Consider the following 18,621-nt stretch of genomic DNA (forward strand, 5'->3'; position numbering starts at 1 on the left):
TGCTCTTACACTTCCCTTCCACCCCAGCCCCATCACACCCCTCTGGTCATCACAGAGCACCAAGCTGAGCCTGCTGTGTCACGCAGCAGCTTCCTGCCAGCCAGCTATTTTATACACACGGTAGTGTATGTCAGTGCCACTCTGTCCATTCATTCCACCTTCTCCTTCCCCTGATGGGCCCACACGTCTGCTCTCTCTGCGTCTCAAGAGAGTAGCTTTTAATTGACACAAACATGCATACAGTATATATCACAAAAAGCCAGGTCTCTCAAAAAATACAGATAGGAACAGAAAATAACCACTTTTACATCGTCTTCTCATAAACCCCTTTACTGCAGTTGAATTATGATCACATTTATAGGTAGTGCTGGCAGCTCCAATATTTTATTGATGTGACACTAAGATGGCTGCAATCCAATTCTTAAACTTCAGGCCAGTTTTCAGGCTAAAAGTGATATATTCCTTACTTGGCTCTGTGGAGATCTTTTTATAAACATGTACGGTGGTCTCGGCTCTGATTTTCTCCCTGTTTCATATGGGTGCTTTTGATTTTTTAAAAATTACTTTTTATTGGAGTATAGTGACTTACAATGTTATGTTGGGATTGACATTCACACACTACTATCTGTAACATAGATAACTAACAAGGACCTACTGTGTATAGCACAGGAAACTCTATTCAGTGCTCTGTAATCATCTATAAGGGAAAAAAAGTCTAAAAAAGAGCAGATATACGCATATATATAACTGATTCACTTTGCTGTATACCTGAAACTAACAGAACACTCGGTGCTTTTGATTTTAAAGTAATTTGAATTCAAAATGTTGCTTGTTTTCTGAAAACTTCTCTCATCAGACTTTTTTCTTTCTTAATTGGGGGTTGAGAATAGAAAAAAAAAAAAACTTAACATGGATCTTTTCTGCTAATTGTGTTTACTGCTGTCATCATTTTGCCCACTTTTCTTTCCCTGGCATAAAATTGAGAAAATTGAGTTGGCTCCCCAAACATCTAGTAAACCTCTATACATAGAGGTTCTAAACATTAGTAGCAAACTGCCAGAAAGGACAAGAGCGAAGAAGATAAACAGTGAGGTGAAGACTGGCTAGGCTGTGAATGAAGGCAGAGAAATATTCCTGACCCTGACCGTTGCCAGCAAGCTGTGCCAACTGCCATCAAAATGTGGCTATAAAATAATGCATGATCTGTGGTTCATGGACCCAGTTTTACTACGTTATAGTCCTATTCCATAATTTTCCAAAGATAACATGCCAATAAAAATGACCACATAAATGTATATTGCTTTCCCTTAACTTTACCATTCCAATCTTTAGCAGAGAGAGAACTTGAGGCAATGGTTCTCAGTTTTTGGTGCCCATCGTGCCTGAATGCCCTTCTAACACCAAAGGAATATTAATAGAATTTTCAGGAAGTAGAGTGTGTGCACTTTGAAAATCCTGATGCATGTCAAAGACAGAAAGTCACTGTCTTTGGTCTATGCAGTTTCTATCCCCAGTTCCACTCTGCTCACTTTTGGCCTTGTTTAGACACTACCTAATGAATGAAGGGTGGTGTGAAAGTTGGAAATGAAGAAAATAAGATGTTTATTATTATTTCTTTATTTGGCTGTGCCGGCTCTTTGTTGTAGCATGTGGAATCTAGTTCCCTGACCAGGGAACATACTGGGCTTCCTGCATTGGGGGCAGGGATTCTTAGCCACTGGGCCCCCAGGAAAGTCCCTATTATTATTATTATTATCATCAAACAGTAGAATTGATGTGTAATGAATCAAAATAGACAAGTTCAATTGTTTTCAAAGAGAAAGAACTTTGAGGTTGGTAAGTCAACATAATTTTCAAATATTTAAAAGAGCTTTTTCCTTAAAGGGGAAGCTTATTTATCCAGAAACTCAGTATGTGTAACAGAGAAGGCAGAACTTAGCTGGCTAATGAGAGAGAGGGAAGAGTGGCCTGTGCACCTGGCATGCCGCCTGTCTGCTTCCTGTCTCCTTCCCTTTACACACACAAGAGCAAGCATACATGCATGTATACGCTCCAGAACTAGAGATCCAAGGGTCACTCTTTAAACAGATATAAAGAAAGGATTAAAATTTACGGAGGTCATTTAGCCATGGAAGTATCAAAAAGTATCCAGAGGCAAAGGCAGCCCATTTAAATACTAAGAGGATAGTTTTAATCAAAATTATTTCAAGACTTTGCATCCCACTAGCAAGACCTTTCCTACTATGGCAATATATACAATAAGCTGCAACTGTTTTATGTTTTTATACCTTTGGCAAGACTATCCCTGCTGTGAAATGTCTTTAATTACTAGACTTATCTAAGTTCCTTTGTTCTGATTCCAGGCTTACCAAGCAACTAAGCATCCTTTGGAGGATATTTTTCACTGTCAATTAATAAACTAGAGTTCTATTTAATTTCCCAGACAGGTTTCCAATAGGGAAGAAGAGCCTGGTAAACCAATGCAAGTGTTTCATATCACAAGACCCTTACGACTGTCTGATTGCTGGAAATAAGTCCATTCGCTCTGTTTCTGTGTTAGTCCTGTGAGCCGGGATTACCAGAATCCACCGCCAGAAGGTGGCGCTGCTCTCGGTGAGCTGAACCTCTGGGCTTCCCGGGTGAGGCTAGTGGTAAACAACCTGCCTGCCAATGCGGGAGACGTTCAATCCCTGGGCCCTGAAGATCCTTTGGAGAGGGGCACAAAAACCCACTCCAGCACTCTTGCCTGGAAAATCCCACGGACAGAGGAGCCTGGTGGGCTGCAGCCCATAGGGTCGCAAAGAATCGGACATGACTAAAGCTCCTTAGCACGCTTGTAGACAGCGAATGGCACCCTGTGCAGCCTCCTGGAACACAGCCCGACTGCCTCCTCTGGGCAACACGCCCTGACTTTGCCCCTGGACGACTGAGGCCGTTTTTCCAATTTGACTTTTTGACATTTTTTATACAGAGCAATGTCAGACTCTTTGGTTTCTCCCTCAAAATGAGTGCATCGTACCTGATAAACCACTTATTGAAACTCCTCTCTGAAAGTCTCTCCTCCCCAGATTGGTTCTTACATGGGTTCCCTCTCAGACCCCCACGCCTCTGTGCCTTTCTAGTGTTGATGTCTATCTCTGCTCCTAGAGGCTTCATCCACATAGACGAACCACTTTATAGCAAAACCTTTTGGAAAAAACGGTTGAAACCCACCGTCGCCTCATTCTCATTTTCTGTATTCTCTTGACCCACTTCCGTGAGACATCTGTCTTCATGATACTGCTAAAGTCAGTGTCATACTGACCTTCATGTTAGCAAATCCAGCGGTGAATCTTGTTCCTCACGTTACTCTGCTCTTGATAGTGTTTGCCACAGTTGATCATTTTTACTTGGCCTGGCCACCCTGACACCGGATTCCTGGCTTCCTTCCTAACTCACAGGCATGCTCTCAGCTTCCTTTGCTAGTTCCTCCTTCCCTGCTTGACTCAAAATGGTGGAGCGTCTCAGGGATTCATCCTCCAATCTCTTGTCTCTTTTATTTTTTGTCTATGCTCACCCTAGATAACCTCAACCAGGACAATGGCTTTTAGTACCATCAACAGATGGGCCACCATGAATTTATTTCTGTTCCCGCCTTTACTCTTGAGTTTCAGATGCACGTGTACAATTGCCTATTTGGATGGATGTCCAGGACACACCTCCCACAAAACATATTCGAAGCGGTACTCTTTATTTCCCCCCAAAATGAGCACCTCCTCTGTCTTTCCCACAACCAAGCATCCCGTCCCCCTTGTCTTTGACTTCTATTTTTTTTTCCCCATCACACATTCTATCCATCAGCAAATATTGTTGGTTCTACTTTCAAAATATCACCCACTTGGACCATTTTCCATTTCTGTCACCACCATCCATGTCTCAACCTGGATCACTAAACCAGCCTCCTGCCTGGTCTCCCCAGGTTTACTCCCGCCCTTCACAATCTGGGTTTTACACAGCGCTTCCAGTGCTTTCTTTAGAACAGACATCATATCATCCATTCCAATGGCTTCCCATTGTGCCTGGCTCATGGACTCTCTATGAGCTGGGCCTGTGGACCTCTCTGCAGTCATTCCTGACTGTTCTCCCCTCCCCTCACTGATTTTAGCCACACTGACCTTCCTGCGGTCAACACACCCATGCTTGTTTCCACCTTAGCATCTTGGTGAGCTAGTCTTTCTCTCTCTTTGAATGCTGTCCCCCATACTCATGGTTTGCACCCGCACTTCACTCTGGGCTCAGTTCAAATGATCCTTCTTTTAAGGAGCCTTTTCCTACCACACTACCTGTAACACCTCCATGGCCCTTCTTGGTCTATACCCGCAATCTCTCACCTAACTTTGTTTTTCTTCATAGCACTTGACACTAGCTTAAAGTTCCATCTTTTATCATTAACTGTCATCTCCACTAGAATAAAAGACCTCAGGAGGGCAGGGACTTTGTCCAAGGTTTTTCAACAGCTGAATCCCAAGAGCACAGGGGAATGTGTGGCTCAGAGGTGCTCCATATATCTTTGATGACCTACTGGCCAGTGGGCTGAGCTGACTTAATACATGAGCAATGACACTTTAACCAAAAGAAGCAGTTGGCTAGGAAGCTTCTCTTCTTCATGAGCCTTCTTTCCAAAGAATCTGTACCAGATGTGAATTTGCTGTCCTTTGCTTGGCTTTATTTCTCCATGACTTTTTCACGTTTTCTTGGGTTGTGAGAAGATTCTATCCACTCTGCAATGATCACCACTGACGTGAGAGCCACTCTGTTATTAGGGTGGCCCCACGGCTGGAGGCAAAGACACTGTAGTGGGAATCAGAGTGTGTAAAGCTTTTGGCTGGTCCAGAGCTTACCTGACACCCTCCCATCACCACTGACCTGGCCTGGAGACTGCTGAGTACAATGGCAGGGACAAGAAGGATGGCAACAGTAAAGAGAGAAACCGAGGAAATCCAAGGGAAATTGAGGAACACTGTATTAGTAACAGGGTCCCTGCCCTAAGTTTACAGATTTTATCATCATAAAGTAACAGATGATTTCACTAAGTATGATCAAACAGAAGTATACAAATTGCCAGAAAACTCTTAAAACTGTCACACAGAAATAATCATGTGCATACATATTATGTAATATATGTCAGCAAGCTAAATATAAATATTAATAAAATTTTAATCCTACCTGTTATACATGAGGCGCTTGAAATCTTGAAATAAAGTGTCTTTGTTTTTGTCAATAAAACCAACGACAGAATACCTAGTTGAGACAAAAGAAACACGGAAAACACATTATTCACCAAGCAAGAGCCATTTCTAAGCTTTTCTAGAAGTCTACAAGCCTTTCTACTGTTAAATAATGCCATCAATCATGTATAAAGCTTGTCCACCCAGTTCTGAGTTAAAGAATATCAAATTTACCTACTCTGTAGACAGGGTGATGTTTCTGTCCCTCAAAAGGAGGGCAAACATCAGTGCCATCACTATGACTAAGATCATCACTCCACTGGTTTGTGGCTTACCTCGAGATGCTGACTTTTAAAAAGACAGCTGTGTGTGCCATCCCACATTCCTAAGATAAAAGCAAAACAGCAACGTACAGGATCTAAGAGCCTCATCCGTGGGGAGGTGAGATGACTTGCCTAAGGCTCGCTCACTGTGATCAGGGTGGGAGAAAAGATCCAAGGAGAACTGCAAAGGATGGTAAGATTGGGATAAGCAGGAGAGAAAGAGGAAGGCAGATTATCCAGGGCAACATTAAACGAAGGCGTGGAAGCAGGCACATGCACGGAGTTGTTGGGAGGAAATGAAAAGGTCAGTGTTCATGGTGTGGAGGGTGGGATGTGAGTAAAGTCTCAAAACTAAACTTGCAGCTGGTGGGCAAGGGCTGCCCTGCTGCAGTCACTGGCATGGATCCAGAGGGAGTAAATCATGCGGGAGCGGGTAACAGTACAGGGTGATTCTGTGTGATCAAGACAGGCTAAGAGGTTAGGGAAATAGTAACTCAAGAGGTAGCCGCTCCCTGTAGCTCTCCTATCTCACCTGACTGTATCTTCTTCCTGGACAATCACATCACTGTAGACCAGCGGTCCCCAATCTTTTTGGCACCAGGGACTGGTTTTATGGAAGACAATTTTTCCATGGACTGGGGTGAGGGTGGGGGATGGTTTGGGGATGTTTCAAGTGAATTACATTCATTGTGCACTCTATTTCTATTACATCAGCTCCACTTCAGATCATCAGGCATTAGACCCCAGAGGCTGGGGATCCTTGCTGCAGACAATTCTCTGATCTCTAACTCTGACGCCTCACCAGTCTTATATTGTTCCAGCCGCTCATGTTTCATTCTGCAAGAAAGTTTCGTGCTGCCCATGGGCACAGTTTTAGGCCACCAGGTCCAAAATAATTTCCCTGCCTCCTCCAATCTTGGTCTTCTTCCTACTACCTTCAAGTCACTTTTGACTGAACCCTTAAAGTCACCTGACTCTTAATATATCATCAGACCCTTACAATTCAAAGTCCTTATTCTGACCTTTGAGACTCATTGTGATTTGATCTCAATCTACTTTTCTAGGTGTTTCTACTTCTCTATGCCACCAAAAGGATACACTCCAAAAAAAAAATAAAAATAAAAAATAAAAAAAATTAAAAAAAAGGATACACTCCAGTCAAATAGGCTAAGGTGATAGTTCCTGAATCTTTCTAGCATCCTTCCCACTTTTTCCTAGAAAAATAATTCCTAGCACCTAATGATCAGCATCTGCCTATCTGGGTTTATCACACACAGTTAAAGGTATTTGCTTATTTTGAAAACACATGTTATTACTCATATGGAAATTATTTTCAACCATCTTTTGTTGTATCAATATATATATATACAAATGTGTGTATGCATATACATCTACATGGGGCTGCCCTGCTCAGCTGGTAAAGAATCCACCTTCTAGGCAGGAGACCCCGGTTTGATTCCTGGGTCGGGAAGATCCTGTGGAGAAGGGATAGGCTACCCACCCCAGTATTCTTGGACTTCCCCAGTGGCTCAGATGGAAAAAAATCTGCCTGCAACACGGGAAACCTGGGTTTGATCCCTGGGTTGGGAAGATCCCCTGGAGGAGGGCATGGCAACCCACTCAAGAATTCTTGCCTGGAGAATTCCCGTGGACAGAGGAACCTGGCGGGCTGCAGCCCATGAGGTTGCAAAGAGTCAGACATGACTAAGCAACTAAGCACAGCATATATATATATATATATATACACACATACACACACACATACACGTGTGTGTGCTAATACTGTGTGTTATTACACACACAACCCCACACATGTACGTATGCATCTTACATGGAAAGCTCTTTATGGGCAGGGACCATACTTTATAAAGTATTGGGCACACAGAAGACACCCAGTAAAAACCTAGAAAAGGGTTGAAAGGCTTAAAGAGAGACAGAAGGGGAATCGGCGGCATCACATATTCCTCTGTGGGGCTGGCTAGCTCTCTGGACGGGGAGTCTGGACACCTAGGTATTGTCTCAGCTATTCGGCAAGCTTGCTGTCTGATGCTGGGAAAGAATGGCACACACTGCATAAATGTCTTCATCTGTGAAACAGTGGCTGCCCCGCCTGGCCTCTAAGTCCAGCTCTGCAGTTATGCGGATCCGAGCTGTAAGAGGGCACCCGGTGAGTGTGGCCTGAGTGATAGGAGGCGGGCATCTGTATATCACTGGGTCTACCCTCTTCAGGATTCTGGAATCTGGAAATAGCACCAGAAAAAGTGGAATATTGTGCCATCCTGGCGCGAACGGCTAGTTTGACAGATGGGGGTAATAATTTTGAGCCATATTGTTTTACGATTCTAGAGTTGTTTTTTTTTTTTTTAATTATTTTTTTAACTTTACAATATTGTATTGGTTTTGCCGTACATCAACATGAATCCGCCATGGGTGTACATGTGTTCCCCATCCTGAACCCCCCTCCCACCTCCCTCCCCATACCATCCCTCTGGGTCATCCCAGTGCACCAGCCCCAAGCATCCAGTACCATGCATCGAACCTGGACTGGTGATTCGTTTCACCTATGATAATTTACATGTTTCAATCCATTTCCCATATCATCCGCCCTTGCCCTCCCCCACAGAATCAAAAAGACTGTCCTATACATCTGTGTCTCTTTTGCTGTCTCGCATAGAGTTGTTGTTACCATCTTTCTAAATTCCATATATATGTGTTAGTATACTGTATTGGTGTTTTTCTTTCTGGCTTACTTCACTCTGTATAATAGGCTCCAGTTTCATCCACCTTATCAGAACTGATTCATATGTATTCTTTTTAATGGCTGAGTAATACTCCATTGTGTATATGTACCCCAGCTTTCTTATCCATTCATCTGCTGATGGACATCTAGGTTGCTTCCATGTCCTGGCTATTATAAACAGTGCTGCGATGAACATTGGGGTACACATGTCTCTTTCAATTCTGGTTTCCTCGGTGTGTATGCCCAGCAGTGGGATTGCTGGGTCGTATGACAGTTCTATTTTCAGTTTTTAAAGGTATCTCCACACTGTTCTCCATAGTGGCTGTACTAGTTTGCATTCCCACCAACAGCGTAAGAGGGTTCCCTTTTCTCCACACCCTCTCCAGCATTTATTGCTTGTAGACTTTTGGATAGCAGCCATTCTGACTGGCTTGAAATGGTACCTCATTGTGTTTTTGATTTGCATTTCTCTGATAATGAGTGATGTTGAGCATCTTTTCATGTGTTTGTTAGCCATCTGTATGTCTTCTTTGGAGAAATGTCTGTTTCTTTGGAGAAATGTCTCCAAATGTCTTAGTTCTTTGGCCCACTTTTTGACTGGGTCGTTTATTTTCCTGGAATTGAGCTATAGGAGTTGCTTGTATATTTTTGAGATTAATTCTTCGTCCATTGCTTCATTTGTTATTATTTTCTCCCATTCTGAAGGCTGTCGTTTCACCTTGCTTATAGTTTCCTTTGTTGTGCAGAAGCTTGTAATTAGGTCCCATTTATTTTTGCTTTTATTTTCCAATATTCTGGGAGGTGGGTCATAGAGGATCCTGGTGTGATGTATGTCAGAGAGTGTTTTGCCTATGTTTTCCTCTAGGAGTTTCTGGTCTTATGTTTAGATCTTTAATCCATTTTGAGTTTATTTTTGTGTATGGTGTTAGAAAGTGTTCTAGTTTCATTCTTTTACCAGTGGTTGACCAGTTTTCCCAGCACCACTTGTTAAAGAGATTGTCTTTTCTCCACTGTATATTCTTGCCTCCTTTATCAAAGATAAGGTGTCCATAGGCACGTGGATTTATCTCTGGGCTTTCTATTTTGTGCCACTGATCTATATTTCTGTCTTTGTGCCAGCACCATATTATCTTGATGATTGTGGCTTTGTAGTAGAGCCTGAAGTCAGGCAGGTTGATTCCTCCAGTTCCATTCTTCTTTCTCAAGATTGCTTTGGCTATTCGAGGCTTTTTGTATTTCCATACAAATTGTGAAATTATTTGTTCTAGTTCTCTGAAAAATACTGTTGGTAGCTTGATAGGGATTGCACTGAATCTATAGATTGCTTTGGGTAGTATACTCATTTTCACTATATTGATTCTTCAGATCCACGAACACGGTATATTTCTCCATCTATTTGTGTCCTCTTTGATTTCTTTCACCAGTGTTTTATAGTTTTCTATATATAGGTCTTTTGTTTCTTTAGGTAGATATATTCCTAAGTATTTTATTCTTTTCATTGCAATAGTGAATGGAATTGTTTCCTTAATTTCTCTGTTTTCTCATTGTTAGTGTATAGGAATGCAAGGGATTTCTGTGTGTTGATTTTATATCCTGCAACTTTACTATATTCATTGATTAGCTCTAGTAATTTTCTGGTGGACTCTTTAGGGTTTTCTATGTAGAGGATCATGTCATCTGCAAATATTGAGAGTTTTACTTCTTTCCCAATCTGGATTCCTTTTATTTCTTTTTCTGTTCTGATTGCTGTGGCCAAAACTTCCAAAACTATGTTGAATAGTAGTGGTGAGAGTGGGCACCCTTGTCTTGTTTCTGACTTTAGGGGAAATGCTTTCAATTTTTCACCATTGAGGATGATTCTAGAGTTTTAATTTAAATCAGGAACAGGTATTAAGTTTCTTCAAATGCCTCTTTGGCATTTAGAGAGATGATCATTTTCATTTTTTGTTGTTTAATCTCTGCCTGTAATGGGTTATGTGAATAGAATTCCCAGCATCAAAAATAAGGAGAAAGGAAAAGACGGGACTTTAAACAAAAACCAGATAATAAGCAGTGTGGGTAGACAAAGCACGCTAAGTGTAGCAGACTGAAAAATGCCTCCCTTGAAAGACATGCTGTGCTGTGCTTAACCGCTCAGTCATGTCTGACTCTTTGTGAACCTAGGGACTGCAGCCCACCAGGGTCCTCTGTCCATGGGGATTCTCCAGGCAAGAATTCTGAGTGGGCTGCCATGCCCTCCTCCAGGGAATCTTCCCAATGCAGGGATCGAACCCAGGTCTCCTGCATTGCAGACAGACAGATTCTTTACCATCTGAGCCATCAGAGAAGCCTTGTCAAATTCCCTGGAAATTGTGAGTATTACCTTGTATGGTAAAAGATGTGATTACATTGAGGATCCTGGGAGAAGAAATTCATCCCGTGTTATTCAGGTGGGCCTTAGATGCATTCACAAGTGTAGTTTTAAAACAAAAACAGAGGGAGATTTAATACAGACACCCCAAAGAGGAGGTGGCAATGTGACGATGGAGGCTGAGACTGGACTGATACAGCCACAAGCCAAGGAAAGCAGGCAGCCACCAGATGCTGAAGAAAGCAGGAAACAATCTTCCTCTAAAGCATTCAGAGTGTGGCCCTGCCAGCACCTAGATTTTGAACTTGTGGCCTCCAGAATGGGGTGTCCCTGATGGCTCAGATGGTAAAGAATCTGCCTGCAATGCAGGAGACCTGGTTCGATCCCTGGGTCAGGAAGAGCCATGAAACAATACATTTCTATTGTTTTAAGCCACCAATTTGTGGTCGTTTCTCATAGAAACCCTAGGAAACTAAAAGACTAAGGAAGTTATATGTTTTTAGTTTTATTTTCTTACCAATTTCTACTTTTATCATACTGTAGCCAGAAAATGTAGCTTGTGAGAATTTTACTTTTTTGAATAATATGTGAAAAATCATATGGGAAAACTGGTTTTTGCTCATATAGTTACCCAACTACCAGTAGTTCTTCATGTATAGTGATGACTCTCACTTCTGGGCCTGTATGCCTGCTGTCTCTCTGCTTGGAATGCCCTCTCATCTCCTTCTCTTCCTAATTCTATCTTCCAACTAAGCCTCTTTTACTTTCTAGACTCATCTGGAATATCACTTCCTTCAAGGCTTGGCTACACTCCTCACTCTGGGTTAATTATTCTTCCTCAGTGTTCCCACAAGGCTTTTCCCTGGTGGCTCAGTGGTAAAGAACCCACCTGCCAATGCAGGAGATGTGGGTTCAATCCCTGGGTCAGGAAGATCTCCTGGAGAAGGAAATGACAACCCACTTCAGTGTTCTTGCCTGGGAAATCCCATGGACAGAGGAGGCTGGCGGGCTACAGTCTATGGAGTGGCAAAGACTTAGTGACTAAACAGCAAACAGCAGTGTTCCCATAACGCCTTGTGTTTCTCCAGTTTAACCCTTTCCATTCTTCATTATAATGACTTATCATGTACCTGCCTGTATCCTCCACTAAGCTGCTAGCGTCATCAGGGCATAGTTCATGTTACTCATCTTTCTATCCCAATTCCTAACATACTTCCATGGTTTATTTAACCATCAGTTGATGCTGACTGAATGTCAACTATGCCAGAAACTGTGGATGGCCACACATGATGTGTCTTTAACAAATGTTTGAAAAGCAAGGAATGAATGAAGCTATGCCAATGTTTTAAATGAAGAAATTAAAATATATTGGCATCAGAAATGGCTAGAAAATGCAAACGAACAGGAAAATAATTTCTATTTCCCTTAACTGTATCTTCTGCAGTGAGGCTGCATGCAAACCACCACGTCAGGCACCAGAGTGAGATACTCACACCACGTCCCCTGCATAATGTCGAATTCGAAAATCTCGATCAAACTCCAGGATTTTGTCCGAGGCGCAGAGCTAAGAAATCAAGAAGGAAGGAGATGACCTTGAAAATAGACATTTTAACTTTTCTAAAACTATATTCCAACTTAATAGGAGAAGTTAATCATGTCACAAATCACGATATCATTATGAACAAAGTCCCAGTGTGTGGGGGTTTATTTAATTTGGCAAATGTGGTAAAGATTGAGAACTTTCCCCCCCGAAGTGCACAGAGCCAGACTGCATTTCCTGGCCACCTTGGTAACTGGGAATGGCTAGGTGACCAAGCTCTGCACAATGGAAGGTGAGTGTGAGGGGATAAGGCTCTTCAAGGTCAAAGCTGGTAAGAAGCGGGTGACTCTCCTCTGTACTTTCTTCTCAACTCCCACTAGTTGGATGCAGAGAAGGATGGTCCTGAGGGGATGGAAGAGCCTGAAGATGGGAGAAGTCTGGGACCCTGGGAGAGAAATAGACTTCTGTTGTCTATGACACTTAAATCTCCACTGTTAACACAGCCCAGCCAACCTTGACTGACAGAGCCTCTCTCCTCCATGTCCCACTTAAAGAAGACCATTTTGAGGATTTGCCATCTTCTATGCATGGATATCTCATTCAATACTCACAACTGATATTTAAACTAAGGATTATGGATTCTCTTTTACATACATGAAAACTAAGCCTCAGACAGGTTAGGTAACTGGCCCAAGGTCCTGTAGCTGATAAGCGGTAGCTCTGGGAAGAGTTCTTGGGACCAAATGCCATGTCTGTTCTCTGCTATGTATACGTCAGCCTGGCTCACCCGTCTTCTGCTAAGCTGGGACTCCAGGTCTACCACTTCACAGGAGATCAACCTTCTGTAGCTGTTTCTCACTGAAGAGGACCTCTCTGAGAAGGCAGTTTTTATAGAGCCCTGGATCTCTATAAGTTTCTGCAATTTCCTTATTACAGAAGCACGTAGATTCTTTGAGCACCCTATAAAGGATCACTTGATATCCTTTAGGTTCAAAAGCAGATGTTTAAGAATCCGTAACTATTGGGACTTCCCTGGCAGTCCAGTGGTTAAGACTTCACTTTCCAATGCAGGAGATGTGGGTTTGATCTCTGGTTGGGGAGCTAAGATTACACAGTGCCTCACAGCCAAAAAACAAACAAACAAACATAAAACAGAAGCAATATAAAGACTTTAAAAATGGTCAACATTAAAAAAAAATTAAAAAAAAAAAAAAAAGAATCCGTAAGCATTGAGTATGGTTACGTAGAAACATCACTTGGCTTGTCATGCTAGATAACAAACAACCCCAACCAGGATGGTGGGTTCTCTATGGATGTAGACTGTTAAGGGAATAATTAGTCTATTAATTCAAATTAATAATTAAAGGAAGTTAGAGTCAGACTTCTGAGGTTGCAGTCTTGTCTCTACCATCTACATGCTTTGTTTCCTTCAGTAATCACTTATTGTAGAGTTGTTCTAGAGGTTAAACCAACTGTGGAGAACAAAGCTCTAACATTCAGAGGGGTCTCTGAAATATTTAATTCCTCTCTCCTTCCCTCTCTCTTATCAACCACTTTTACAAAACCCTTCTACTTATAAAACTCCCAAAGGAAAAAGACTCAAGAGACATCTATACTAATTGAATATTCTTACATTTAGATACTGCAAATTCTTAACTGATCTAAACATAGAACTTTTTAGATTTTTCTTTACTTTAAAAAAAATAAAACCTATTTATCATTCAACTTTACATGTTAACAATACTTTTAACAGTAATTGGATCTGTCTGCCTCTGCATGATAATTTTAATACATGACAAACAGTTTAGCCCCTAAATAAACACAAGCCAGAAACCTCTTCTTTAACCTGCCAATAAAAGTAATCATTAGTAATCAATAATGAATTAAAATGCCTGCTGTGACATACAGGATAATAGCATTTATTTAACAGAAAGGTTCACAGTGATGAAAATATCCTGACAGCTTGGTTATTTCATTTCTTTTATTCATTAGGCAAAAATCCCAGAAAAGAACACAAAAAATTTCCATTTCAAGATATGTCTGAGAGATGCTGCTGCTGAGGGAGAAAGGAGCCACCTGGTCTGAGAGTTGGGAAAACCTGGGCTCCCACAATAAAAAAAAGAAAAGAAAATTTCCATCTTCACAGATAAATTACTACTTAGCCTTTCAAGTCAGTAGTTAGTGCTTAAAAGTACTGCATGAACAGCTTCTACTTTAAATATTTGGTTGATACATTCAGGTACATAAATGGCCAAGGTGAAACATAACAAAATGAAGCGATTCCTCATGTGAGAATCATAGTTGTTTATCTAATCATATGGAGAGCTGCCTGTTTTAGTTCAGAATTCAATATTTCCTAAGATTTTTTTGGTATGATCATGACCAATTCAATTTGATAAACAAGGATTGTCTACCATCTGGTAGACATAATACAAGGCGAATCTCCAAAGTCTGAATTATTATTATAAAGAACATTTTTTACCCAGCCCCTCAGAGATGGGACATTTGCCCCTGTCACTGTGCCATCTTTAAAAGTATCACTCTAAATAATTCATGTGGCTTCTAACTTTGCTTACTGTTCTGTCCCCAGCCGTCAGGATTGTACCTGGAAAACGAGAGGCACTTATTCAGTATTTGTGTTATAAATGGGAAATGACTGGAGGAATAACTGTAGCTGGAACCCTAATGTCAAAGATCAGACTATAGGGACTTTCCTGGTGGTCCAGAGGTTAAGAGTCCGTGCTTCCAATGCAGGGGGTGTAGGTTCAATACCTGGTCAGGGACTAGATTCCACATGCCACGCAGTGCGGCCAAAAGTAAAAATTAAAACAAAGATAAGACCATACTATCTGAAAGCTAACCTTCAGCAGGCTACACATTAGTCTTCAGTAACAGACCAAAGAGAATGTCTTGGAGATAAACTGGTCTAAAATAAATATCAGCCAGTAATCTATTTCTTGGCGATTTGTGCTTTCTCTAGTTAACTGTGGAATCTTACTGTTCTAATTACATAATGTCAAAAGGGACAAAGTTAGAATATAGATTTATTCATACTAAAAAATGGCAGTATGTCATAGATTTACACGGAATTATGGAGGAGCAGAAACGTTTGCCTCTTTCTTCCTGGAAGCGAAGAAGCACAGGGCCTGTTTCTCCTTCAGCTTATGGTTGCTGGACAAGCCTGTATTTATAGGGAACACCTGGGGATGATGGTGTGTCTCTCCTAGGACAATTACCATGGCGAACATATCATACGCAAGGCGCAGCACAAAGGTCTGATAACCACAACTGCCACCAGTTATCACAGAAGTATGATCTGTTTGTAACATTTTTAGAATGTGAAAAATAGGGAGTTAAAAAGGTCACCCGTTTATTTAAGGAATGAGTGTCCTTGTAACATGAGAATTTCAGCTAGAATTTCTCGTTTTCAAGAAAGTCACATAGTCTCACATAGAGCAGAGCACATATACTATATTTTTATAACTGAGGATTACAGTAAAAAGTCATGGACAAAAGCTATTTTCAGTGCCATAGTTATCGGATGCAGGGGCAAAATTCTAGCACATGAACAAGGTCTCTGTACCTATTGGTTATAAATGACATCATGCTTTCTAAACAATTGTGTTCATTTTTCCTATTTCTAGCAAATTGAGTAGTCTAGAGTGCCCTCTCCTGGACATTATGATTTTTATCAATCACACCATCTGTGGTGTGAAGAAGACTCTTGAGAGTCCCTTGGACAACAAGGAGATCAAATTAGTTGATCCTAAAGGAAATCAACCCTGAATATTCATTAAAAGGACTGATGCTGAAGCCCAATACTTTGGCCACCTGATGCAAAGGGCTGACTCATTAGAAAAGACCCTGATGCTGGGAAAGATTGAAAGCAGGAGAAGGGGATGACAGAAGATGAGATGGTTGGATGGCATCACTGACTCGATGGACATGAGTTTGAGCAAGCTCCGGGAGATGGTGAAGGACAGGGAAGCCTGGCGTGCTGCAGTCCATTGGGTCGTAAAGAGTTGGATGTGACTGAACAACAACATCATCATCCCAGTAAACCAGACAGGCAGAATTTATCCACAGCAATACATCATTTCAGGGATGTTTACAGCCTTTCATACTCGTGTGGACATTCTTGTACCCCAACATAAAAATTCATTTGATTCTGTCAAACAATGAGGAAAATCGTACAGATCAAAATGAGAGGATGTGCTCATTATACACGGTACCTTGCGGCTGGAAAAATGGCCGTGCTTGCCCAGTTTGCTGTTAAGTGCTTCTAGGAACATTTCATCAGTGACTTTGCCGACGTTCATGCAGGCATCATCCAGGATGGCAATGATCCCCTTGTGCTGCTGCTCCACCAGGTCCACAATGATCTGATTGTTGAAGTAATCAATCTGGAGGACACAGCAAAGAGCCAGTTACAAACGGGACGGGAACCAGGTGCAACACCAACACCTCCACAGGTATCAGGAGTTCAAGTCACTCTGATGTCAAATATGTAAATCACAATTAATGAGGCTTCCCTGGTGGCTCAGACAGTAAAGAATCTGCCTGCAATGCAGGAGACATGGGTTCGATTCCTGGGTTGGGAAGATCCCCTGGAGAAGGAAATGGCAACCCACTCCAGTATTCTTGCCAGGAGAATCCCATGGACAGAGGAGCCTGGCAGGCTACAGTTCATGGGGTCACAAAGAATGGGACATGACTGAGCGACTAAAACCTTCAATGCTAAAATGAGTACATGTTTTAACAGAGGTTTTTTAAAAGATGCATTTATTGACTTTGTATCATAAAACATTTTGTCTTGGGAGTTCCCCGGGGGTCTAGCGGTTAGGATTTCGCACTTTTCACTGCCATGGCCCTGGTTCAATCCCTGGTCAGGGAACTGAAATCCCACAGGCTGCAGAGCTTGGTCAAAATTTTTTAAAAATTGCCTTAAATGAACACAGTAAGTCCCCTACAAATGAATGAGTTCCATTCTCAGAGTGTGTTTGTAAGTCCAACAAAGTTAACCGAGGTACCCAGCTAACACAATCAGCTATATAGGTTGTACTGTAATAGGTTCATAATATTCTTCACATAAATACTACACACATAAAAAAATGAGCAAACACAAAAAATAAAGATTTTTCACCTTATAGTACAGTACCTTGAAAGTATAATAGTACAATAGCCAGCACACAGGGGCTGGCATGAACGTCTGCATTTTTAAAAGTTTGCAACTTGAAGGTTTGTATGGAGGGGACTTACTGTACAGCTCAAGGTGAAAATTATAAAGTAGATAATGTTTCTTCCTTCACCAAGTCTTATTTTAATCCTGTCTTCATACCCTGCACCTAACCTTACTCCCCATACTCTCAATCTGTTGGCTGTTAATCACAAGACCCATATTCCACTGTGCTGTGCTGAGTCACTCAGTTGTGTCCCAACTCTTTGTGACCCCATGGACTGTGGTCCGCCAGGCTCCTCTGTCCATGGGGATTCTCTAGGCTAGAATACTGGAGTGGGTTGCCATGCCCTCCTCCAGGGGATTTTCCCAAGCCAGGGGTTGAACCCAGGTCTCCCGCATTGCAGGCGGATTCTTTACTGTCTGAGCCACCAGGGAAGCCCCCATATTCCACTGCTGCTGCTGCTGCTAAGTCACTTCAGTTGTGTCCGACTTTGTGCGACCTCATAGACGGCAGCCCACCAGGCTCCGCCATCCCTGGGATTCTCCAGGCAAGAACACTGGAGTGGGTTGCCATTCCTTCTCCAATGCATGAAAGTGCAAAGTGAAAATGAAGTCGCTCAGTCGTGTCCGACTCTTCGCGACTCCATGGACTGCAGCCTACCAGGCTCCTCCGTCCATGGGATTTCCCAGGCAAGAGTACTGGAGTGGGTTGCCATTGCCTTCTCCGCCATATTCCACTCAGTCAGTTCAGTTCAGTTGCTCAGTCGTGTCCGACTCTTTGCGACCCCATGAATCACAGCACGCCAGGCCTCCCTGTCCATCACCATCTCCCGGAGTTCACTCAAACTCATGTCCATGGAGTCGGTTATGCCATCCAGCCATCTCATCCTCTGTCGTCCCCTTCTCCTCCTGCCCCCAATCCCTCCCAGCATCAGAGTCTTTTCCAATGAGTCAACTCTTTCCATGAGGTGGCCAAAGTACTGGAGTTTCAGCTTTAGCATCATTCCTTCCAAAGAAATCCCAGGGCTGATCTCCTTCAGAATGGACTGGTTGGATCTCCTTGCAGTCCAAGGGACTCTCAAGAGTCTTCTCCAACACCACAGTTCAAAAGCATCAAAACTTTGGCGCTCAGCCTTCTTCACAGTCCAACTCTCACATCCATACATGACCACAGGAAAAACCATAGCCTTGACTAGATGAACCTTTGTTGGCAAAGTAATGTCTCTGCTTTTGAATATGCTGTCTAGGTTGGTCATAACTTTCCTTCCAAGGAGTAAGAGTC

The 18,621-nt window shown here is 42.2% G+C and overlaps 1 protein-coding gene across 6 annotated transcripts in view; it reads right to left on the bottom strand.

Moving 5' to 3' along the window:
- The window catches only part of MYO1D (myosin ID), a 359,000-nt gene that overhangs the window by 213,776 nt on the left and 126,603 nt on the right, over positions 1-18,621 (bottom strand). For all 6 annotated transcript variants that reach the window (XM_086360259.1, XM_086360256.1, XM_086360255.1 and 3 more), the window contains exons 11-13: positions 16,393-16,563; positions 12,114-12,184; positions 5,206-5,280 (exon numbers count right to left, since the gene is read on the bottom strand). In XM_086360259.1, the coding sequence (XP_086216385.1) occupies positions 5,206-5,280; positions 12,114-12,184; positions 16,393-16,563 (317 nt within the window). The remainder of the gene's footprint in view (positions 1-5,205; positions 5,281-12,113; positions 12,185-16,392; positions 16,564-18,621) is intronic.

Source organism: Bos grunniens, chromosome 19 (assembly GCF_055505025.1).
Source record: "Bos grunniens cultivar Pamir isolate PY7600 chromosome 19, Bosgru_T2T1.0, whole genome shotgun sequence".
NCBI lineage: Eukaryota > Metazoa > Chordata > Mammalia > Artiodactyla > Bovidae > Bos > Bos grunniens.